We start from the raw sequence: 19,673 nt of genomic DNA on the forward strand, positions 1-19,673 counted from the left end.
TGTATTCTCTTCATACAGGCCACCATGTTCTCCTCCAACCCTTTCATTCCCACTGGTACCGTGGCTTCTGCATCTCTTTCTCCCTTGCGTTCGTGGCTAAACCCCACTCCCTGACTTCAAGAAGCCCTCATACCAAGCTCAGAAGGGTCTTGAAATGCCAGGCACTGTGGGAATTTCTGCCCCAATCAGAACACTTTTCAGAGGAGCTATAGTCCTGCTCCTCCCTCCCCCCACTATGTCTGTCTGGTACTGTGTAAGGCCATATCTTATGGGGGGGGTGGATCATAGTAGATCCCTATTTACATGTGGGTAAACTGAGATCGGAGATAATAGCTACTAATTTACATACATATTGAGCACCTATTATATGCTTACTTTCTCAGTACTTCCTGTGTATTCTCAATCTTCAAGACAATGCATACTTTAGTCACTTTGCAGATGATGCATAGCTTGTACGTGACAGTTAGAAGTGATCTAACCAAAAGTCCTATGAAGGGGCCAGGTTTCTCATCACCATACCAAATGCCTGTGAGCAGTCACAGAGGAACTCATCAGGCTCAGAGAGGCAGAGCAGAGCAGGGCTTTCCTGCCCTCCTTTGTTGGGAAGAGCACTGGACACTGGGCTGCACACTGCTAGTGTACATGTGCCCATGCCGATCTGCTGGGGTATGACAGATAAAGTAGAAAATGAGGGCCCTTCTGTGCTGGAGGGTCTGGCCTCAGGAAGAGCCACATTGGATGTGTAGAGCAGACTCTGTAAAGTAGGTCTCCTGAAGGATTCCTGAGCTGGGTCCTACCAGAGAAAGGAGGACAGCCCCATTACCTCTCCTGTCACTGCTACTGTAGGAAGGGAGGGGGTCTACTTGAAAAGTACAGCTTGCCTTTACGGGTTCTAAGTTGGCCATCAGGCAGAGCAGCTCCGGCAGAGTCTCCCTGAGTCTCTCCCCAACCCTCCCATCAACACACATAGATCAATCCTCGGACCACTCTCCATGTGGAAGAAAGGAAGTGGAAGTGAAGCCAGCCCTTAGGTGACCCCCATCCCAGGGATGCTCTGGGCAAACCCACCTTGATGATGGCATTGTTGTCATCGATCAGCGTGTCGGTCACTTCCACGTGGTTGTCCTCCACCACCTTCTGTAGCACCATGCGGAAGGTCCCGATGAGCCTGTGAATGGCAGAGGAGGCAGGGCAGCTCCACAGAAGAGGCCACGCAGAGCAGCAAGGCAGAAGGGAGACTGGAGACTGGAGACAGTGGCTTAGGGGTCGGGCTGGTCAAGGTTGCTTCATGATGCCTCACACACATGCATGGTTCTAGGACTGAGGTGCATATCCCTGGAGGGCTCTAAGGATCAGTGATTTCTACAGATGGGGTTAGGACATAGGAGTGGGGTACACCTGAGTCCCCACTGAGCAGCCCAAATGCCTGCATGGAGAAAGACTAAGACTTCTGGAGCACAAGTCTGTGGCCAGCCCTATATAAAAACTAACCAACTAGGGCTGGGAAGGTGGCTCAGTGGTAGAGCGTTTGCCTTGCATGCATGAGGCCCTGGGTTTGATTCCTCAGCACCACATAAGCAAAAAGAAAAAAGCCGGAAGTGGCGCTGTGGCTCAAGTGGTAGAGCAGGAGCCTTGAGCTGAAGAGCTGAGGGACAGCGCCCAGGCCCAGAGTTCAGGCCCCACGACCGGACCCCCCCCCAAAAAATACTAACTAACTAAAAGAATCATGGCTCCTGTGGCAGAGTGTCTACCTAGCAAGTACAAGGTTCAAATCCCAGGACTGACAACAAAAAAAAAAATCCTCCCATCTGTGTGAAGAGGAAATGGTAGGGGCAGCCATGTTGGATGAATTATTCCAGAAGCTCAGAGCCATGTCTGACACCTGACCCACCAGAGGGTAACTCTTCACTACTCCTCCACTCCAAAGCCTAGCTAGGCTTCTAGACTCTTAGAGCAGCACAGTTGAAGGCATGGGTCGCATCATGGTCTCTCTTCAGCTGGTGAAATGCCTTGGGAGAAATGCTCCTGAGTCTCAGTTTTGTCTGCCTGCTGACTCATGTCTGTAATCCCAGCTACTTGGAGGACTGTGACTTGGAGGACTGTGGTTTGAAGCAGCCTGTGCAGAAAAGTTTATGAGACTTGATTTCCAAAAAAAGCTGGGATGGAGATACGGCTCAAGTGGTAGAGCACTGACTGAGTAAGCAAGCTGAACCAAACTCAAGGCTGGGCATGGAAGCACACACTGGCTTTGTTACCACCTCACCTCCTGTACTTCTAAATCAGCAGCTCTCAAATCAGTGCCAACAGAATCACTGAGGTGCTTGTCAGAACACAGATGGCCCTCCAAACTGTAACAACTGGTGGGAGGGCCAAGGTAGTGCTAATCTGTGCCCTGAGCCGATTCCATGGCAGTAAGTACTCCTACCACCACCCAAGTCAAGCTTCTAAGGTGCAGTCCCCACATAGTATACAGGCTCCAAGGAGTTTGGTGCACACCACTGGCCGCTCCTTCAGGGGATGTCTTGGCAAGTAAGATGCAGCCTGGGAATATGCATTTCTGACAAGTGTCCAGGTAGTGCTGGTGACTGCTTTGGATATAGTTTGTGAATCTCTGACCTACTCTGAAACTTTGCTGACTAGCTTTTCAGGTTGCTATCCTGGTGAGTTCCTTCTGTGAGCTAGAACTCAGGCCCATCTGTCCTCATCCCTTGAGGCCCAAGAATAGTCAAAGGAGGGCTGGAAAGGTAGCTCAGTGGTAGAGTGCTGCCTTGCATGCATGAAGCCCTGGGTTCAATTCCTCAGTACCATATACACAGAAAAAGCCAGAAGTAGTGCTGTGGCTCAAGTGGTAGAGTGCTAGCTTTGAGCAAAAGAAGCTCAGGACAGTACCCAGGCCCCAAGTTCAAGTCCCAGGACTGGCAACAAACAAACAAATAGCCAAAGGACCACTGTCCTCAGGATCCACAGAGGTACTGCAGTGTGACAGGACACCCCAGGAGGCAGGAGGGAGCTATTCCCTGCAAGGGCTCCCAGAAGCCTCTGGTGGTATCCAGGTTTCACTGCCTAAGGCTTTGGAGGGCTGGGAGAGGGGAGTTGGTCCAGCACAGATCTCAGCATCAGAGGCTTTTAAGCCTCTGCTAGAAGTGCTGGTGGCTGTGACAGTGGCTGTTACTCCATTGCCACTGTTTTCAATGCATGGGGAGCTGAGGTCCACTTCCTGGCAAATCCCCCATTCCTGTGCCCTGATCAGTATGTGGGTTCACCCAGCAGCAGCTAAGGTGGGGGGATGGGATGTGGGAGCTCCACCATCTAGTATCTGTGTGATTCTGGATAGTTCTCTAGCTTCTTTCCCAAACAAAATAATGTCATACTGTAGTACCAAGCCTGGCCTCTGGAGGGCGCAGGAAGGGCTCTGACTTTAGATCTAGGCTGCTCCCTGCTCTCTCTGTAGAACTTCACAAAGCCAGTGGTTGTCCCCCAAGGGTGTGGCTGGGACATTAGGAACTTGCACTTAAAATTTTTTTTTTTTTAATACTAACAGTTCCACACTTCCCTCAAAAATAAAAAAAAAAATAAGCCACTGGCCAGAGATTCAGGCCTGTAATCCTAGCCACTCAGGAGGCTGAGATTTGAGAATTGAAGTTCAAAGCCAGCCTGGGCTGGAAAATTCATAAGATTCTTATCTCCAACTAACTAACCAAGAAGACCGAAGTGGAGATGTGGCTCAAGTGCTAGAGCACTGGCCTGGAGGGAAGAAGCTAAGGGACAGTGCCTAGTAGGCCCTGATCTCAAGTTCTACTAGCAGCTCTCTTTCCCGCCTGCCCCCTCCCTCTTTCTGTCCCTCTCTCTCTCTCTTTGAAATGGATAGTTGACAATACCTCAGTCTTACAAAAAGTATGAATTAAAATTCTTCATGGGGGCTGGGAAGGTGGCTCAGTGGTAGAGCGCTTGCCTTGCATGCATGAGGCCCTGGGTTCGATTCCTCAGCACCACATAAGCAAAAAGAAAAAAGCTGGAAATGGTGCTGTGGCTCAAGTGGTAGAGTGCTAGCCTTGAGCTGAAGAGCCTGAGGGACAGTGCCCAGGCTCAGAGTTCAGGCCCCACAACTGGACCCCCCCAAAAAACATTCTTCATGGAACTTTACTCTTTTCTAAGCCAAAAGATGCTTACTGTAAAATGCAGCTTCAAAGCAAAGGCCTTGATGGTGCCTCCACCCAGCAGGCTGCCCTCAGCCTACCTTCCACAGAGAGTCTCTAGAGAATGGGGGCAGGGGAGCCAGGAGCTAAAGCAGGCAGGGAAGGGCCCTGCCCCTGCCCCTGAAGTAACCCCAGAGAGATCATGCCCACCCCAGCTACCCTCTGTGAAGTCCGGTGAGGTCCCCCTCCTCTAGATGGCTTAGCATGGAGGAGCGTGCAGACCCTTGAACAGCCAAGTCATTTTCATGGCAATGGAGGTACACGACCATTCATTCTGCAAGACAGATCACTGCCCAGGAGATCTGCTTGTGCCCTGAACCCGTTGTACGATCATGGACAAGAGCCCTCACTGAGCTTTAGTTTCCTCAGGCTGTTAGGTAAAGAATCTAGAAATGAACCCAATCATCTGACAACTGCTCTTCTGGTCCAAATGGGGTCCCCAACCACAAAGAGAGCACCCCTCACAGGGGACCACACGGAGGAGCGAGGCAGGCTGGACAGAGGTTGGATTCTCAGCTACCCAGCCAAGAGGAGGCTTCAGGTACAGATGGCCAGCCCACAGACTGACCACAATAGAGCAGCAACCTGGCACCAGAATCCTGTCAATAATTCATTATATCCCCCTGGGAGCCGGTGTCAACTGACCTGAGCTAGGCCAGGCCTCCATTCTGCTCCTGGCTCTTGAATTATTCAGAGCTTTTAGCATCTTCATCAGCCCAGAGGCTGGAAGCTGGGGCAGGCCATGGCCTCTCAAGGTTCTGGACAGGCACTGTGGAGGCATGAGATCCTCTGATCCCAGCATCTTGTCCTCATGGAAACCCAAGATTCCTGGACAGAAGCCCTAGTTCCAGACAGCTGAGTAGACATGAGGCATCCGGGCCCCTGACCAGAATGTTGCCTCCCTTCCACCATGACTGTCATCAGATGTGAGTCTGACGGGAGACATCCATAGAACAAATGGGTAGGCCAGGCTAGGCCCTTTCCTTTGGCTCTGGGAAAATAGAACCCGGACTTCTGGATAGGGATCCCTGAGCCCTACCAGACTCCAAGCACCCCATCCCCAAGTGCCTCAAGTCACAATGGACCAGTATCTTCACAAAGTGGTGTCTCTTATCCTATTCTTAGACAGCAGCATCCTGAATATTCTACAGTAGAACCCTTCCTCACCAGCCTGTGCTTCCTTGTGGAGCTTCCCACCTTCCCTTACATGGGGAAAGAGAGGAGATGGTTCTGGGATAGGAATCACGCCCCCTTCTGTTCTCCCTCTGAACGAAGCTGAGCCTTTAGCATATCCACTGGGTCACAGGCCATCCTTCCATTTCTGATTTGTTTGTAGTAAGAGTGTAGAGGTGGTCAGAGTTTCCAACCTGTCTGTGTCTGGTCTAGCAGACCAGTAAAGGATTTAAGCTGCAGGGGCTCTTGGATGCTTTTCTTGCCCTTCTATCCTGCCTCTCTTCCATGTCCATTTGGTATGCACTGGCCCTTCTCTTGTTCCTAATTCCTATCCTTATAAGTCATCTGCATACCTTACCTTAGAGAAGACAGTTATATTTTATCTTGGGGGTCATTGGAGGGGTATCTCTTACCAGCCTTTATTGTAGGTACTAGATGCAGCTGTCTGAATGATGTGATACCCCTTTATCCTGAGAGGCATCTAAATATCTTCCCTGTAATCCTATCTGCAGGCCTGAGCTCCCTCTTCAATGTGGCCCTTCAAGGCTCACTCTCTCCCAGCAGCAGGAGCTACCACCTCCTGAGACAGCATGTTGGTTGGAGAGCTCTGGCTACTGGTATTCCAGCTATCTGCTATCTTCTGGAAATGCATCCTGGTCCTGATGTTGTATCTAGGCATAGTCCCCTCCCTCTCCTTCCTATGGAAGAAAACCTTCTTGGGGGCAGGGACTATGCCCTAGTCTTCCATTTTTGTACCTCTAGTGACTATTGCAGTACAGAATATTTATTCAGTAGATGTTTGGGTAAATAACTGGAAAGATGGAAGCAAAGATGGAATGATGGATGAGTAGATGGAGAGATAGATGGATGAATAGATGGAATCTACTCAGTGTGAATTGGTGAGTAGATGGATAGGTGAATGGGTAAGTAGATGGTTGAGTGAGTGGGTGAGTAGATGGACAGATGAATGGATCAGTAGATGGATGGGTGAATGGGTGAGTAGGTGGATAGATGAATGGATGAATAGATGGATATGTGAATGGATGAGTAGATAGATGTGTAAATTGGTGAGTAGATGGATAGGTGAATGGGTAAGTAGATGTATGAGTGAGTGGATGAGTAGATGGATAGATGGATGAATGAGTAAATGTATAGGTGAATGTGTGAGCAGATGGATAAATGAATAGATGAGTAGATGGATGGGTGAATGGTGTATAGATGGACAGACGAATGGGTGAATAGATGGGTAGATGGATGGATGGATGAATGGTTGAATGTGTGTCCTCTCTGACTTTCTCCTGCAGGCTAGTATCCATTTGTCATAAGGCAAGACAGAATCCCTTCCTGTAGACAACCGTAGGAGTCATCTACTAGAGCTCTCTGCAACCATATGAGAGGAGTGGAGCCCTCACCTCTCACATTCACTTAGATCATCTTGAGCCCTCATTAAGATAATATCTCCATATCTTTTGGTACATATTGCAGCTCAACCACGACCCTCTCCAGCCTGTATAAGAGCAATTAAAATTTTTTTGTGCTAGGGCGGGGGCTTGAACTCAGGGTCTGAGTGCTGTCCCTTCGTTTTTTCACTCAAGGCATTCTACCACTTGAGTCACAGCTCTACTTCTGGCTTTTTGTTGGTTAATTGGAGATACAAATCCTATGGACTTTTCTGTCTGAGCTGACTTTGAATTTGGTCCTCAGATTCAGCCTCTAGGGAAGCTAGGATTACAAGGATGAACTACGGGCACCCAATATGAGCAATTAATTTTTGAATACAAGACATTTCTTGTATTTAGCCATCATTCTAGACTGCTCAAGTCTTTCTGAAATCTGCTTGTCACTCAAAGAGAAAGATGGAAGCCACAGACATTGAACACCTCGTGGTAGAGCATTAATGTCACAAAACAGAAGCTCTCTGAGGAAAAGCACCTTGCTCTGTAGCTCAAGACCTCTAGGCCTTTGGAGACTGATCCCAAACAGGCTGGGAGGATAGGTACCTATTTTAAATCCAAAGAGAGGTAGACTAAGAGCAGGACAGGCCCCTCCAGCTTGACCCCATACTTACTTGTTGCTGAAGACTTTGCTGTAGTTGAAAATCTGAATCTCCAGCATCTCATTCTTGTCAATGCTGCTGGCCACTGGCCACCGGAATGTCTACAGAAAGAGGGGGAGGGGGACAGCTGTGGTCTTAGGTGGAAGTAGGTAAGGGCTGTGGGGGGTGAGAGAAAAGCATGTAAAGGATAGGTCACTCCTCACTGAGCACCACAAATGGTGCTCAGAGGAGTTTAGTGGGCTTCCCAAGGCCATGTGGACCTAACAGGACTCAATTAGACCTCAGCAGGAACTTCTGGTTCCCTTGGAGGGCTGGGAAAGTGTGGTGTAGCCAGGGTGTCGCAGGCCCCTGGGCAACAGCAGACCATGGGTGGTGAGCCTAGTTTTGGCCTGCACCCACTGAAGTTGTGTGTTTCTAGCTTTCCCCATAAGAGTCATGCTGACTGGTCCAGGCTCTGCCCCAACCACCCTTCATTTTTTTACTGCAGATGTCAGGAACTGATTTTAGTGTTTTGATGTTATGATGGTCAGACCCCTGTTATCATCTTCCTTCCTTCCTTCTTTCTCTTTCTTTCTTTTTCTTTCTTTCTTTGTTTCTTCCTTCCTGCCTGCCTGCCTGTCTGCCTTTCTTTTTCTTTCTTTCTTTCTTTCTTTCTTTCTTTCTTTTTCTTTCTTTCTTTCTTTCTTTCCTTCCTTCCTTCCTTCCTTCCTTCTTTCTTTCTTTCTTTCTTTCTTTCTTTCTTTCTTTCTTTCTTTCTTTCTTTCTTTCTTTGTTTCTTTCTTCCTTTCTTTCTTTCTCCCTTTCTTTTTCTTTTTCTCTCTTTCTTTCTCTCTTTCATTTTCTTTCTTTCTTTCTTCCTTGTACTGTAACTTGAACTCAGGGCCTCACAAACTCCCTTAGCTTTTTGCTCAAGGTTGTTGCTCTACCACTTGATCCATACCTCCACTTTGAGCTTTTTGCTGGTTAATAAGAGTTAAGAGTCTCTTAGATTTGTCTGCTTGGGCTGGCTTCAAACTAGGATCCTTTCATCTCAGCCTCCTGAGTAGCCACCAACACCTGGCTCACCTCATTGTTTTTCAATTTATACTCTTGAGTCTTCCCTAAATTGATAGCAATGATGAAAAGGAACTTGAGTGGGATTTTCCTCACAGCTCTAGAATTAGCAACCACAGCCCAACATAAGGGTTAAAAGATGCTGAGTACCCCATTCTCCAAGAGAGCCAATGATGGGCAGAGCCTGGTGGCTCTCTGGGACTTCGTCTGAGGCCCCGTCATACCCCAGCCCTCACTGAACCCTCCTCCCTGGATCACAGCTCAGGGAGCAAGGGACAGACAGAAGGAATGGCATCTTAGGTTCAGTTTTTGTGATATTCCTTGGAGCAATAGCTAAGAGAGATTAGGCACCTATGAAGCAGACACAGCTCTCAGCATCTGCTGCCAGTGGATGAGCTGGCCTGTCCCCTGTCACTACAGGGAGGGAGCCTGGCATGCCTCTGGTGTGTGTGGCAATATGTAGTTTACCTTCTGTGGACCAAGAGGGCTGGTCAAGATGGTCAGATGACACATCCAGAGGACACTGGGGGCTAGACCCCCAGTGGCAAGGGCTGGGGTGGGATGGAACCAGGGTTCCTAGGTGGGGATCCATATTATGAGGTGGGTTGTTTAGGGTTCCCACAGAATCCTCCACAGTGTCTGTGCAGAAACCAATGCCCACAAACCTGCATTCCTAGTGGCACGCAGGGGCAGGCCAGAGCTTGTCAAAGATACCCAGAATGAGACCATGCTGCCACGGAGTGGAAGGGGGGCCTGAGCTGGGGTGCCCCCATTTTGAGTCTTGTGCCCCAAGCATGAGAGAAGAGAAGAGGAGCAGGTAGAAACATGTGCCAGATTGGAGTCTCCACCCCTCGGGACTGGACTTGGATAACAGGATAACCCATAGGCTCACAGGGCTGCTCGAGGCTGTTGAAAGATGGTGCAGGGGGATTTTACAGAGCAGATAGAAGGTGATGCCTTTTTGTAGGGATGTTGGTAGTGACGTTGAGCCAGGGTCTCACTATATAGCCCATAGGGTCTCACTATATAGCCCAGGCTGATCGTGAACTCTGCTTCAGACTTCTGAGTGCTGGGATTGCAGGTGTATACTACCATGCCCAATCTGACTTTTTATTTTTAAATGTCCTTCTTATATCCTAACGCATTTAGACTTCTCAAGAGTCCAGGAGTCAATACTAGCAATAGCAATGTTTCTTATGAAGGACTGTTCCCTATTAGGCTGTGATCTCAAATTTGTACGTATATTAATTCATTTGATCTTTACAACAGCCTAGGAGTCTGAAAAGTCCTTGTGTCATGGACAGAGGAGCCAGAGCTCCAAGAACGGGCACAATTCAGCTGGCAGCTGAGTGGGCACTGGGGTTGGGGGAAGCGGGGACTTCTGGGAGTCCACTGTGCAAGGTGGGACTTCCTTCTCCCACATTGGAACTCAATATTGGGTCGACAGGCCCAGCCTGGCACTCACTCCCCTTCCGATCACTTTCCCCTTCAGGACTGATCAGGGGCCTCCTGATGTGGGCACGGGAAGGAGGAAGATGCAACAGAAAGAGGGGGACTCTGCGGTGGTTAGGATGAGGGTCTGAGCAGGGCAGATGGATGTCCCCCCTCCCCCACACCAAGAGACAGGTGGCCTGGTGGCCCATGGGCCTCATTAAGCAGCTTCAGCTCCTGCTGTCTGATTCCTGTGGCAGCGCAGCGCAGCAGAGCATACGGTCTTCTTAATGAAGTTGCTTGTATGGGGCTGCAGGGAAATAAAACAACTCTGAAAAGCTTAAGTCATTAGCCACGGCCAAGGGGAGAGCGTGGAGATGTCTATAGACTAGCTTTCTTGGGAGGAAGGACACAGGGCACTTAATCCACCAGTGGGCTGGGAAGAGGCCTGCACTGAAAGGCCAGAAGGATGGGGAGAAACAGGAGGTGATTTGTAGAAATTGTACCCACAGGAGGAGGCATCAAATGGTGCAGTGATTTAATGAGGTAGACACAAAGGCCATAGCAAAAGCATTTCAGGGGAAAGGAGTAGACGGAGGCCAATTCACTGAACTGCACCCCAGCAGTGGACAAGCAGAGGGAAGCTGCTGGACTTCTGCTTGTCCACTGCTGGAATGCAGTTGAGTGAATTTTGGTTACACAAAGGCCCATTCCATGTGTCAGCCTGCCAAGTGAGAGCCGGGGGGCTAGGGGAATTACCCAAGGGGAAGAGTATCTGGAAATGTTTCCAGAGCCTTTCCAGGAACTTCTGGTACAGAATGAGTGTTTCCAGGAAGGAACCTGTCAAGAGGAACATGAGGACAGAAATGACCAGTGCTCAGTGCCACCAAGCCGGCTCAGAGGTTTCCAGGGAGAGAGACAAAGTCTCCAGTGAGTCATAGAAGCTTCTCCTGTCTCTAACGTCTTCCACCTCTTAAATGCATCTCACTTTTCTCTGTTTATCTGAACTCTATGCTCACTCATGTCTTATTTTGCTCCTTTCCTGTTCTAGTCCTCATCACCTAACCAAGTTCATTTATCTTCTACTGGTTTTTGTGTCTCTGCCCCGCTCTCTCTCTACCTCTGTCTGTCTCTCTCTTACTTTGTTTCTCTGTCTGTCTGTCTGTCTGTCTGTCTTTCTCCTGGCTATTAGACTCATTTCTAGAAGCTGTTAGAAATCCTAGGCCTGGCATTGTGAGTGATTAACGGCATCTCTGGGTAAAAGGGTATAATGCCTCACCATGAGTAGCCATTTGCCCTGATATGATTCAAGCCCTCACCAGATGCCAAACACCCATCATGCACTGCGACTTCCCAATCTTTAGAACTGTCGGCCAAATAAACTTCTCTTCTCGACAAATTACTCTGTCGCAGGTACTTGGTCATAGCAACAGAAAACAGACTGAGGCAAACATCTGTCTCATGGAACTGAGCTAGGTCTCATTTGGTTGAGGGAACCAAATGAAAGCACACAGGTGACAGGGTTTGGAAAGGAACACAGCGTTGCAAAGATGAGAATTTTTTTTTTAGTCTCTATTTTTCCCTTGGGAGCTCTGGACATGCCTGTGAGCCTCCTGGCCTTTCCGCGGCTCTGTTTTTTCTCTTCTTCACTTTCTACCTCAGCCTGTTGATTTCTCTTATTTCCAAAAAAAAAAAAAAAAAAGAGACAGCCAACAGCATCTTCACCCTGATTTCTCCTTGTCTTATTCTTTGCTGTCACTTGCTTTCCTCCAGCTGGAGTGAATACATACATGGCAAGAGCACAGCAAGATGAGATGGGAGCATTTGGGAGTTTAAAGGGCTTTAGGGGTCCATGGTTCATCACCCCCATGCCTCCTAACAACACTATGTAAGCCGTGAACCCTCTGGCGGAAGGGAAAAGGTTTCCTTCAGGAAACCGCTTCTCATTAGGAGCCAGCTCCAGCCACATGGTGAAGATGCACTGATGCTGCAAGTGGAGAGGGAAAAGGCACTCAGGGCATGCAGTTGGTTTCTCAGATTTGTCTGCCCCAGCTGGCTTTGAACCTGGATCCTCAGATCTCAGCCTTCTAAGTAGCTAGGATTACAGGTGTGGAGCAATCAGTGCCCGGCCAGGTCTAGTTTCTTGGTGACAGACACATGAGGTTGCTTAATGCTTCTGGACATTGCCAGCAAGAATCGAACCACTGAAGGGGATATCTTCTATTTCTGAGGAGTGCCCTGAAAACTGGGCCAAGAAAATCCAATCCTCCACCTAAGACTCTACTTCATCTCATCCCCAAACCCCAGGATGTATGCTTGGTCCCCCTGGAGAACTCAGGTAACAGCTAAGCCAAACATGGCTGCTGAAGAAGTCACAAGCCAGAAAACCTCATTTGGAGGTATTCATTGGGTACCTTCTTGTGCGCCAGGGCCCTGGGCATGGGATGTGGGGGTACAGGGTGTTTCTCAGTCCTGGGGATGTCCCTGGAGCAGAGAAGTGGGTGCCTTGGCTAGGTGGAAAGAAGGAGAACCTGTTGAGAGGAGTCCCGGGGGCCTGTGAGTGACCCAGTTCACCAGCTCCAGGCTTGGCCTGACCTGGCTGCTTCTGGCCAAGGTGCAGCGTTTCACATGCTATCGGCCTCAGGATCTGGGACTCTACAGATAGGTTTCCCTGCCACATGCTGGAGAATGACATGGATTATGCCTAGCTCCATCACTGACTGGACCTGGAACCGTCCTCAGTGAGCAAGATAGCATCCTTAAAGGAGAGTCTTCTATACGTTTTGAAGGAAAGGAAGGTGTGCTGCAAAGATCTGATGTGTAATGGACAGAGGCAGTCATGAGAGCTGAAATTCAGGTCTAGGTTCAAGTGCCATGCTTGTGGTCTTGGGAAGACTCATTTTGCTCACTGTAAAACAAGTTGGTTAAACTAAGTGGCCTGCTGGGATTCCTTTAAGTGATCCTATCTGTGCCTTGCCGCCTCATCCTGACAGGCCAAAGCCAAGAGCTCTTGCATACAACCTCTCCTGCTGTCTTCTGCATGTGGGCACAGGCCGTTAGTGACTGGTGCCAGTCCATTCATGCTTACACCTGCCCATGCTAGGCCAGTGATGAAAGGACAAGCACCTGCCTGCCCCCATGGAACTCACAGCCCCTGACTTCCAAGTACCGGCAGAAGTGGGTACCTGGGGCCCACGGTCCATCTTTAGCTGTACTGTGTCCATTCACCACTAGGCTGTCTGTGTCTCTTCAGGATAAGATTCAGTCTTTTCTTGTCTACTTTGCAAGTGGCTGTAGGCCCTAAAATCAGATAGACTTGGGTTCAAATCCTGGCATGATTCCTTTTGAGACCAATTATGCCCATTTAATGAGTTCTAATGAGTAGAGTACTTGGCAAAGCTCTCCTTCCTCCCTGCCACGTTTGAAGTGCTCAGTAAAGTAGTTCTTAACATGATTACAGTACTCAAGTACTGTTGTTATCCTGGCCTGGCCTGGCCTGTGTGTTTGATATTTGAGCCAAACTAGACTGGACTGAAGTACACTGAGTGTAGCCACCAGGCTCTCCCAGGCACAAAGTCTGGATCCTTCTCTGGGTCTGTCTGTCCGTCTCTCTGTCTCTCTCAGTCTCCCATCCAGAGTTGTAGTCTAAGTGGAGGCTCTCAGGTTGCAGCCTCTGGGAAAGGGGACACCGCCAGGGCTCTGCCCCCATTGTTAGAGGAGCATTGTCTTTCTTCCTTATCATTTCCTGTTCACTCAGGTTGCTCAGCTCTAGCCCCTGCTGCCTCTCACCCTTGTGTGAGCTGAGGTGGGGCCCCCCTTGCTTGGAATCCATCTTCTCAGTAGGACAGACAGGGACATTGGCTTTCTTGCCTTACATTTCACTTTGTTGCCTTGCGACACTCTGTGAGGCAGCAGGAACAAGGGGAGACACCCCCCCCCCCATCCTACAGAGGGGAGCCTGAGGCTCGGGAAGCTGCCACAGCATGGGAGTGAGCTTGGGGCTCCTGACTCCCAGCTGTGTAGACTTTGTGTCTCTAAGCCCATCCCAGAAAGGGCCCTGTGAACAGGGAGAGGAGAAAGACTCTGGGAGGCTGGAGGCTTAGAAGTTTCTCTCGCAGGACTGTTCTGGAACCCTGACAGACTGGTTCTGCAAGGAGCGGCAGGGGAGTATGGGATTTGGCTGCCGGGGGTGGGGGTGGGGACAGGTACAGCCACAGGCTCTCTGGGGGACAGGAAGGGTGTCTCCTATCCGGCAGGGCCATGTTTCAGAGAGAGATTTGGAGGCAGGGTGCACACAGACAGCCCAGCTGGGGTTTTGATACCTGGAACAGCTTCCTGGTGCTGCACCCAGAGAGCGTCCAACCCACTCTTAGGGTGGACTCAGAACCCTGGCATGACCCCTTCCTCTTCGTCATGTTGGGAAGGACACTGGCTCTCTGAGCCTAGAGGTCATCGTTTATGTAATATTGTAGGGACTTGATGGCAGAGGAATGGCACTGGGGGCTTGCTGCTCTTGGGAAGGGGGTTTGCCTGCTAATAGTTGTCTGTATTAGGGAGGCAGATTGTCTCTTCAGGCCCTGACAGGGGCTCCCCAGCCCTTCTCCCCAGCTAGAAGGGTAGGGAGCCAGGGCATTTAAACCCTCTAGCATCCTGTCTTCACACTGCTGGGTACCAACTGGGTCCTTAGGGGACAACTAGGAACTTCCCTCCCCCACACACCTTGTGGCCACTTCAGATTCTGTCAGAGCATCTGTCACAACTCTCTAGGGTCAAGTGGCCCCATCCTAAGCAGAGAGTTGGTGGGGGCGCAGAAGAGACATCTCTACCTGATCCATGTTGGGCAGCCCAGCGAAGAGGAAGGACACGGTGATTAACTTTGAGTGTCATGTATATGTGTGGCTCAGATGTCCCAGATGCACTGCATGGAAAGAGGGGGCCAGTGCCCTTGGAAAGGGTATCAGGTTGCTCCCAGGCTAGGGCCTGGGCTGACATGTCCCCTGGGAGTCTCAGAAGGAGGGAGAGGGATGCTATGCCTGGCTGATTGAGGGCAGAGGTGCAGGGAGTCAGGCCTGTGAGGAACTGGGGCATGGCCTGACTAAGGAAATGAGGTGGGGCATTGGGGAGGGGAGGAGGGGCCAGCCTGGTGCTTCACAGCAATTTAGTATGCAGAGATGTCCCCGCCACAGTTAGCTATTATTCTGGTTATAGTCTTGCATAGCCAGGGGACAGAGATACCCCCCACCCCCACTGCTAGTGAGGAATCCAGCTATCCAAGGAGTTGCAGAGTCCCACCCAGGGTGAAAGACAAAAGGGATCTGTCAGGGAAATAAGGATAAAGAGTGGAAGACGGAACATGTGGCAGATAATGTGTTCTCTCGTGGCACTCCTTGTTCCCATAGTGCTTCAGGCTCTGGCTCAAACACTTGTTCTTCCCACAATGCCCTGGGTGTCTGCTCAACCAAGGAAAAGAGCTGGAGTAGTGCATGCACAGGTCATCAGCACAGAGCCCAGGGGAAGAGATATGAAAGAGCCTGGGACTATAATAACCACTTTCTGAAAGCACTCCATTAGACTCTTTTTGGGGGCCCATCTCCAAATAGAGGGGCTCCCTACTTTGCTTTCAAGTTTTCCTTTCACTTTCAAATAAATGTAGTCTGTTTACTTGATCCCTGTCCTGCCTTTGAATTCTTTCATGGGCAGAGAAAATGAATCAAGAGGGGAAGGAGTGGCAGCGATGCGCTTGGTGAAGCTGGGAGAGGACACAGCCCAAGGACTGTGATGGCCCACGGCTTCTTCTGAGCCCTAGGGAGAAGGTGGAGGTCTTCCTTCCTCTGCCTCCAGGTCAGCCTATGGACCCAGCTACAGCATGAGGGGCTTGGGCCTAGGGTGTGAGGAGAGAGCTGGTTCTGGGTGGTTCCTTGGCCTAAGTGGCTCAGGTCTGCCTCAAGTCAATCAGGTCGCCCTCCATAGACCAAAACAGAGTCAAATGTGAGAGATGAAAGCCAGGAGGAAGTGTAAAGCCATTCTGGAGGTCACACAGAGCTTCCGGTTTAGGCCAAGATGGTGACATAGGACTGATGGTTCTTAACCCCAACTGAAAGACAACTTACAGCAGCAAGTAGAAGATACGGATTCCAGAAAGTAAGGAACACAAGGACAAAACTCCAGCTGTTCAGGCTGGAGTCTGTGGGAGGTGGGAGGCTGCCAGATAGGAGGGAAAGAGCAGGCGGTGGGGTTAGGCTGGAAGAATACACTTCCAAGTTTCCTTGGGCTACTGCCATGACTCCTTCCTTATTAAAATGGTAACAACTGCCCTGCTTGGGTGAAGAAGGACTGATAAAAAAAATAGATATTGAGGGCTGGGAATGTGGCTTAGTCATAGAGTGATTGCCTAGCAATCATGAAGCCCTGGGTTCGATTCCTCAGTACCACAGAAAAAGCCAGAAGTGGTACTGTGGCTCCAGTAGTTGGTGCTAGCCTTGAGCAAAAGAAGCGCAGGTACAGTGCCCAGGCCCTGAGTTCAAGCCCAGTACTGGCAAAAAAAAAAAATAGATATTGATAGGCCACCATCTCATATCCTGTCTCATGGAAGAGCAATTTGCTAAACATCTAGACTGTCTCCTGTCCGCTATTTTCCCTCAAGAGAGGAGACCCTGACTTAGGTAAAGATGTCTGTGGCAACTGGTTCTCACATCTGCTCTCCTTTTCAACCCAGAGGACCCACACATATTGGTATTCAGTGTCTGCCCAAAACTTGTTACCATACAGTGCTTGCTACTGGAAACTTGCACAGAACAAAGACACCTGGAGAGAGCACAGCTCTTATAGTAGAGACAGCACACTGGGAGTTGTTACCAGCCACAGCAGGAAGAGTTAAATGGGCCATTCAGAAGTGTATTAGCAACATAAACGATTAAAAAGAACAAATGAGTAAATGGGAATAGCAGTGTGAAGAACTCCCTTAGAAGGCAACAGAAAGGACTGTGAAGCAAGTAGCTTGGAGAGGTGGCAGCAGGGTGGAGCAGCACTGAGATCTGATGGTTCAAGTTGCAGAAAAGAAAATTACATTTTAAAAAATCCATGGAAAGGCTGAGTATCTATGCCTCATGGCTATACTCCTCGCTACGCAGGAGGCTGAGATCTGAGGACTGTGGTTTGAAGTAAGGCTAGGCAGGAAAGTCTAGGAGATTCTTAGCTCCAATTAACCACCAAAAAAGCCAAAAGCAGAGCTGTGGTTTAAGTGGTACAACACCAACCTTGAGCAAAAAAGTTAAGGGATAGTGCCCAGGCCCTGAGTTCAAGCCCCAGTACTGATACACACTTACACAAATCAATAGAAGGAGTATTTGAAGAAACAATTGTCTACAATTATTGAAAGACAGAAGGCCATAGATTTGAAAGGGCTACAAGACAGGAAGCATACGAAAAACCTACCATTAAACCCATTGTATATTTAAACTTAAGAATATCAAAGGCAATGAATTACATATTTCCCTTTCTAGAGAAAAAGGGAAACTCACCCACAAAATTCTTCAAATCAGATGTGTGTCAGCCTGCTCAGCAACACCAAGAAATCATACTTTGGAAATTGGAAAGAAAAGATCTTTGAATCTAGATTTGTATGTCTAGCAAAACTCTTAAAGTTGAAAAAATAGGGGGGAAAAAATCTCAGATTCTCAGAACTTTGGAAAGCATACTACAAAAAAGAACTGAATCTAGAATGCTTTTGAAAGAAAGAGTCAAAGAAGGGAAACAAATCCGAGAGAGACAAGATCAAGAGATCTGAGAAGTAGAGGTGGCCAGAGATCCTGGCAAAGACTATGCCTTAAAAACAAAACAAAACAAAAAGCAGTAAGAACAAATAGAAGAAAAAGAGACGGCAGGTCCTTAAGAACTCAGAAATTTTAATCTAGACAATTGAACGTGAGGCTGAGATGGGGAAGGTCCAGAGGCATGAGAGACTATTCAAGTTTTTACATTAGGGGAAAACCATAATAAGCACTCTCTGTGAGTTCTCTACAATGTAGCTAGGGTGATTACTTTGAACATGTGCAACTTTTCAACTAATAGGAGAAAACCTGCTCCAGTCAGTGACTAGCTGGAAAGGAAAAAAGGAGAAACAAAGTAAGTTTGTTAGAATAGAAATCGAGCAATATAAAATAAGATACTGAAAGAAATAAGCTGAAGACAACAGAATGGTAATAAATGGTCAAATTTATCAGTTAAAAACACAAATACACTGGGCACTGGTGGCTCAAACCTGTAATCCTAGCTATTGAGGAGGCTGAGATCTGAGGAAAGTCCATGAGACTTATCTCCAATAAACTATGCAGAAAAAGCCAGAAGTAGCACTGTGGCTCAAGCAAAAGAAGCTTAGGGACAGTGCCCAGGCCCAGAGTTCAAGTCCCAGGACCGACAACAAAAAAAGACAGAAACACATTGGGTAACAGAAAATTAGATCTAATAATACATGTTATAAAAAGATAAACTTAAGTTTTAAAATATGGAGATATTGAAAATAATAAGAAAAGAGATATACTAGACAAATAAACCAAAGTAAGATAAGATTAGTAATCTTAATGTTCGATAAAGTAGAAGTTAATGTAAAGAATACATAATGGACAAGAAGAGATGTTATTGAGTAGTACCTGGAAAAATAGACAAGTAGCCATAGCTATTCTGAATGCATAAGCAAGTTAGTAATACATTTTTTTTTGCCAATACTGGGGCTTGAACTCAAGATCTCACATTATTGTTCACATATTGTTGGTGCTCTAGCCCTTGAACCATGCCTCCACTTCTCACTATTTGATGGTTATTTAAAGATTCTCTGAGATAGGTCTCCTTGGGCTGACTTTGAACCGGAATTCTAAGTTCTCAGCCTTCTGGGTGGCTAGGATTATAGGCATGAGATGACAAGCATCTGCATATTTCCAGAGTTCATCAAAATCAGAACTAATAAAACTTCAGGGAGAAAAGCACAAATCCAAATTGTAGTAAGACTATGTTGAAAATGAACTCTACAGCTTGTGAGCAGGGGTGGGAAGGAAAAACTGAGAGAGAGGGAAGGGAAGGGTGACATTGTCTAAAGAAAAGTATACTCATTATCTGATTTATGAAACAGTAACCGCTATACATCACCATTATAATAACAATAAAAAAGTAAAAAAAATGTAGTCAGAGATTTTATTACAAGTCTCTCTGAGGCCGCTAAGCCAAATTAAGCAAAGAAAACAAAGCAGAAAATGCAATTATTGAATAATATAATCGGCAAGCTACAGCTTCATTAATATTGAATTATTTATAGAACTCTACACTGAACATCTTCCTTTGAAGCAGAGGGACATTCATGAACATGAGTGGACTGTAATAAAATGTTCCATAAATCCCAAAGGATCGATATCACATAGACTAGGTTTATTGATCACAATGCAAATGACAAAATGAAGAAAATGAAAGCTTAAAAAGTAATATGTTTGGAAACTAACATTTCCTTATAACTCTTGGGCCATCAAGGAATAAAATAAATGTTTAAAGTGGAATAATAATAATAATAAACACTATGTGTGAAATTCATTAGGACAGAGTTAAAGCTGTTTGCAGAGTAAAATGTACAGCATAAAATAAACTGCTGATTTGAGATTGTTCTGGTCTTCATATGACAGTATGACTTTGAAGACTCAGTTTGCTCCGGCTTTTAGTTTCCTCAACCTGCTTTAAAAAAGGAGCCGTGTGTGTGTGTGTGTGTGTGTGTGTGTGTGTGT

General features: G+C 47.8%; 1 protein-coding gene across 8 annotated transcripts in view; it reads right to left on the reverse strand.

The window, feature by feature from the left end:
• The window catches only part of Otof (otoferlin), an 88,267-nt gene that overhangs the window by 53,896 nt on the left and 14,698 nt on the right, over positions 1–19,673 (reverse strand). For 7 of the 8 annotated variants that reach the window (XM_070025183.1, XM_070025176.1, XM_070025175.1 and 4 more), the window contains 2 exons: positions 7,438–7,526; positions 1,069–1,168 (listed from right to left, as the gene is read on the reverse strand). In XM_070025183.1, the coding sequence (XP_069881284.1) occupies positions 1,069–1,168; positions 7,438–7,526 (189 nt within the window). Of the gene's footprint in view, positions 1–1,068; positions 1,169–7,437; positions 7,527–19,673 lie in introns of those variants that run through there. The other variant, XM_070025182.1, reaches the window with a different exon arrangement.

Source organism: Dipodomys merriami, unplaced genomic scaffold, assembly GCF_024711535.1.
Source record: "Dipodomys merriami isolate MVZ:Mamm:240054 unplaced genomic scaffold, mDipMer1.0.p SCAF_17, whole genome shotgun sequence".
NCBI classification, from domain to species: domain Eukaryota; kingdom Metazoa; phylum Chordata; class Mammalia; order Rodentia; family Heteromyidae; genus Dipodomys; species Dipodomys merriami.